Source organism: Papilio machaon, chromosome 8, assembly GCF_912999745.1.
Source record: "Papilio machaon chromosome 8, ilPapMach1.1, whole genome shotgun sequence".
Classification (NCBI taxonomy): Eukaryota; Metazoa; Arthropoda; class Insecta; order Lepidoptera; family Papilionidae; genus Papilio; species Papilio machaon.
Genome location: NC_059993.1, coordinates 8069427 through 8074843, shown reverse-complemented (window position 1 = coordinate 8074843; position 5417 = coordinate 8069427). Strand labels below are relative to the sequence as shown.

Below are 5417 nucleotides of genomic sequence, written 5' to 3'. Positions count from 1 at the left end.
TTATATACAATTATACTCTTTATTGTCAGTTCTGAACTTTATAGATGGAGTAAATTTCTTACATCTATAAAACGTATTCACTACAATAATTATATAACTACATGTTATTATTAAGTATTACTAATATTTTATAATTGTTTTTATCATGAATCTTCAATATAGAAAAGTTATATCCTTTAAAACATCTTCGCCAATATTATATCTATACATTCAAAGCTTTTAAAATTATAAATTAGTATTGTCTTATCATAACAACATCTGCTTTGAGATTTTTGTGTGCGTAATAATTTTATATGAACACTGTATGACAGCGTACATTTACGCATTTTTGTGACCAACATACATGGACTAGGTGATGTGAAAATCACCACGTAAGAGCCTAGTGAAAGTCTTCTTGAATTGTTGATTCGCTAACGCGTAGCAAAAAGGATTAATTGGACTATTAGCGTAACACAAAAAGTAGGAGAACATATAAATATGCTTGTTAATACAAGGTGGGTCTGTACAGAACCCTTCCACTAGAGCTAGTATGTGATATGGTGTCCAGCAGACGACGAAAGCTCCTAAAATAAACGATATGGTTCTAAAAGCTTTTCTAGCCCTGTTTTCCGATTTAGATTTCTGTCTTCCGATGCTTGGAAATAAACCGTCGCGTTTTGAACGTTTAGATTTTAATTTTTTGCCTATATTTTTAACGAATTCCTTCTTGGAATCAGAACGACCGGTACCACTTACTGCTGGACTTGAAAGTTCACTACTTTCGATCGCCATACTTACACCAGGGGTTAATCGTGTAGGGGCTGTTTTATTTTCGACTTCTTTGGGGGGTATGTTTTCATTATTGTTGGAAGATGAAGATACGAGGGTTATTACGGGCTTGGGTCGTTCTCCTGTAGTTAAACTTACCTCAGTATTAACTTTTATAGGTGGTGAAGGACAAACATTAGTTTTGGGTTGTGTTACTTGAGCTTCAGCTGTTGCTCGTATAAGAGCAGCCTGCAATAACGAAGTGTTTGTTACATTACCCGAAAGATTCGGTGGAGATGATGGTTCGGTGGCTGTGGGGAAGGTGATTGACGAAGGAGGACTTTCGTTGGTAGGTGAAGGTACGTTTACTGAACTTTCATCCATGTATCTCAAATCTGCACCATCCATACCTACAAGCACATCGTAACTACTCCCGTCGCCTCTTATTAATTTAATAATTCTAGTTCTAGATGATTCGGAATGAGATGGTGGGCTTTCAGATACTGTTGGGCTGCATCTGAAGTCTGATGGAGGGGGAATGATTCTTTGAGCAATTGTTGTTGATACCTCTCTTTCAGATGGCGTCGCAAGTCCTGAAGAATCTGGCGATATAACACTAGCAGAGGATGTGGTTACTGGTGCTGATATATGTCTATTACTTTTAAATGTATCTACGTTTTCAGTATCAAGGAGGCTTTTTTCTGAGATTTGTGACAAGGATGTTTTAGGTTTATCAATATCATGTTTAAGAACTGGGGACTGCTTTACGTCAGTGTTTAATAGCATGCCACCATTTAAACGCATATTATTAAGCAAGTGCATTGCACCGGTTTGCATCACCAAATTTGCTACTGATGGTCGCTTTTTTACATTACACTGTGTTGTACTTTCATCGTCGGAATCAAAAGCTGGGCTACTTGATCTTTCTGCTTCCACTTGATCTTCTTTCTTATCTCCCTCAGACTCAGCAGTAGTTGAGGTACCAGTAGCAGTAGCGCTACTTTTGTGAGCTGATGATTTTTGACTAGAATTAGAATCTGAAGATCCACCTAAATTGAGCAATGGGGCAGCTAAAGATCCCTTTGTTGTTGCATCTTTTTGTTCAGACTCAGATACTTTCACCTGATCTTCGCTTGAAATTGTAGGTTTAGGCAAGCCCGCCATGCCGGCAGCCCTCCCGGCCATACCAGACATTACTCCAGCGCTTAAAGCGACCATCGACTGCATCTTCCTTTGTTTCGCTTCGCTTTTCTTTTGCATATCGTACGCAGTTTTAAAAATACCTGCATATAATACAATGAGGACAAAAAGTGTAGTCCAATAATAACCTATTATTAAAGCTGTGTTAAATATAGGATCTTTTAAAAATTGAACGGCGCATTCACCTTCCTGTAAATCTCTATAGCCAACAAAGTGTTCCCAACCAAAAATGGTTGTGAAGAACAGTAAAGCTGGTATTATCCAAGTCACAGTAACCATCCATATGACGCGATTCTTCGTTCTCCATGCTCTGTATCGAGCTGCTATCTTAACACTACAAAATCTATCGACTGTTATTAGTAAAACAGTATATTGAGATACAAGACATACTGTGTAATCGACAGATAGCCATAAATCACAGAGTAATGGGCCTAGATGCCAATATCCTTTTAATACATAATCAGTGTAGAATGGAAGCGATAAAGTACCTGTAATTAAAGATTTTATATTTACATCTGTTTTTTATTATTGCCTTAAAACAATTGCATAATCACATACCTATTAGTAAGTCAGTTGCTGCAAGGGATGCGATGAAGTAGTTGCTTGGTTGTCGTATCGTTCGATCCACGAGGAAAGCCAATAGAACGAGCACATTTCCACTAACGGTCAGAAGAATAACTAGCACCAAACATGTGGCGAAGATTACTGCCATCCAAAGAGGGAATGGCGGCAGCACAGGCTCCTATGAAATTGAAAAACAAGTTATTCATTTTCAGTATATTAAAGTGTTTTGGTCGAAAGTATGAAAAGGAAAATACAGTTATGTTACATTTTGTACTCAAGCGCTCAGACAGAGATCTCATCAAGCAATTAGTCACACTAAAAAGGAATCTTGGAATACATTTTAGCCGAATATGATTTTGACTTTCTTTAAAATTTTGTCAATATTTGCTTTGATAACATGTCAAAAATTTTAACAAAAACTTATCCAGAAATAACGCAAAATGTATACCGCTAGGATTATTTGTTATTGTTCAAACAATATGAGGGATGGCCCAGGTATTGTGCAGGTAATAATGCCGCTCCGTTGACGACATTCCCTCGCCTCGGCCGTGACATAAACACATGATAATGTTCACAATCGATTTGCCGTCAGCACTCGCTGAACAATATTCAACGTGCTTGTTGTTCAAGTTATGAAACGTTTTACATTTCGAATGCTATGAAATCGTTTGTTGTACTTTCTAAATTGTACTTTGTTTTATTATTAAATGTGTTTTGTTAAACTCTGCATATCTTAAACTGAACCTTTTGAACATATGTCTTGATGTACTTTTATAATTACATCGTTAAGGTTCAATTTGGTTTGCACTAATATAACATTAATTTGATTACTGCAAATGATGATTTGATGAGGTACTTACGTTTGCATATATCATCATAATATCAAACTGATAAAAGAAGTCACCGATTTACTTCCGACCGATTTACTTTCCATAATCAGAAATGTTTTTACAAGTTTAACCATACAAAATCCTGTCTCTTACCAAAGTGCCATCTCCGCTGAGACCAGCGTCAATAGTGGTATTGTAATAATATACATCAGTGTCATTGGTGCTGTTTGAGATCAAATATCCCTGACATTCTGGATACGATGAGGACGAGACGCAAGTCCGCTCTTTGAATTTTTGTAATTTCCTACAAAGTACAAAGATTAAGTCATCTATACATATAAAAAAAAGTCGTGTTAGTTACACTATTTATAACTCAAGATCGGTCGAACTGATTTAGCTAATAATTGATGGGGAGGTAACTTAGAACTAGGAGACGAACATAGGAACTTTTTTATCTTTGGTGCATTTTTTTTATTCCGCGCGGACGAAGTCGCGGGTAAATGCTAGTATGTAATAAAATTTCTTTCTACTGAAGTTCTAATGAAAGGCTTACCAACGACAAATTTAGGAATCAAAATGTTGCTGATGTAGCTAATTTTTCTTTTAAAGAAATTTAATGAATTTTCTTTTTTCTTTTCGGCTTAAAGAAGTATTCATTGTAGGACAAATAATAAACTTGAAAACATAGTTAATTTATGTTTATTTGTATGCAGTTTTAACATGAGTAATTAATATTGTAGAGAATGTAGAATAAAGTATAATTAGACAGACCATTGCGTGATGAAGCTCGTGCCGATAGCGTAGATGGGGGTAGAGCGGTTGACGTCAGTCGCCTCTGTGCCATTCATTGTTCTGTTTTGATGTTTTTTTACACCCTCTCTTTTAAATTTATCACAAATGTGTTGCTCTTTACCTTTGTTAAAACTGTACCTGTAACAAAATATTAAGAGTTTGGACAATTATTTAGAAAAGAGATTTAATTTTAGTTATTTAGTTAGGACTTTTTAGAAGTAAATATTGCAGGATAGCCTATGGTTTGAGGCCAAAAAGTGTTTTTGACATTTATCAAAACAGAAAAAAATATAAAGTTCAATTTAAATTTCGTTATACTTATAATATTAAATGAGTGTTCTTTGTTCGAGTGTAGAGATAAGGCTGCGTGCAGATTGGCCTCAGCTATCCGCAGCCGGCGAGTCTCCGCTTCGTCCATGCGACCGCACCCTTAGCTCATCTGTAAAGGAAGCGACGGTTGGCTAGCTGCGTTTGATCGTGCAACCGGAAATAGACAAGTGCCACGTTGCAAAGCTAATCTCTCGAAAGATATATAAATGTCACTGAACGATTGTGAATATTGACAATTTATAATCGGGCTTCTCTGATTAAACAGATTAACAATAATCATATTTTTTTATATTACAAATTCGCTAAAATAGTGATGTGATTGCTGTACATACACATATGAGAGAAGTTTAAAGATTGCAATTGATAAACAATATGTTGTCGAGAGTCTGGCTCTCCACTTTTAAACTTATACCAGCTAGCTTTTTTTCGCTCATAAAATGTCGATAGCTGTGTAAGTTTATTTTCAGAATATTTGAGAGTTAAGTTTAATATGTGAAACGAGATACCCCGCCTGAGGCAAATTACGTTAACACCGCTCACAAATGTTATTTCGTGTTGGATTAAATGATAAGCCATCTACGTACACCCTTATGAATTTATAATGTAAAATTATGTAGGCAAAACTCTATTTGTATTACTCTAAAAATACTGTTAGACACTGTTTAGTTAAACACGTGTTTTAACACTTTGACCGCCGTTGTTTGTTATTAATGAAGTCAACGTGGTCGCATCTTTCACCATAAATATATATCAAGTACAATAATTACTTCATTATTTATCGGTAAAGATCGCATTTCGCTAACATACGCATAATTTTTCAATAATCATGATTTGTTGAAAAATGCTTTGGGTGCTAGCGTCACGGTATAAAAATTTTGTCATATGTTTAATTTAAAATGTATTTGAAACACTATCTAAGAATAGGTATAGGCATAGAACATGCTTTAACTAAGC

General features: G+C 35.6%; 1 protein-coding gene across 2 annotated transcripts; it reads right to left on the bottom strand.

The window, feature by feature from the left end:
• Window positions 1-283: 283 nt before the first annotated feature.
• Window positions 284-4265, bottom strand: LOC106720262 (muscarinic acetylcholine receptor gar-2). Of its 2 annotated transcripts, XM_045678992.1 has the most exons (5): window positions 4113-4265; window positions 3495-3645; window positions 2506-2689; window positions 1315-2435; window positions 284-996 (listed from the first exon to the last, which is right to left on the bottom strand). In XM_045678992.1, exons 1-5 carry the CDS (start codon window positions 4187-4189, stop codon window positions 349-351), a joined length of 2181 nt encoding a protein of 726 aa, XP_045534948.1. In that variant the 5' UTR covers window positions 4190-4265; the 3' UTR covers window positions 284-348. The 2 variants fall into 2 exon arrangements, with proteins under 2 accessions (XP_045534948.1, XP_014370342.2); XM_014514856.2 differs by having other exon boundaries at window positions 284-2435.
• Window positions 4266-5417: the final 1152 nt, after the last annotated feature.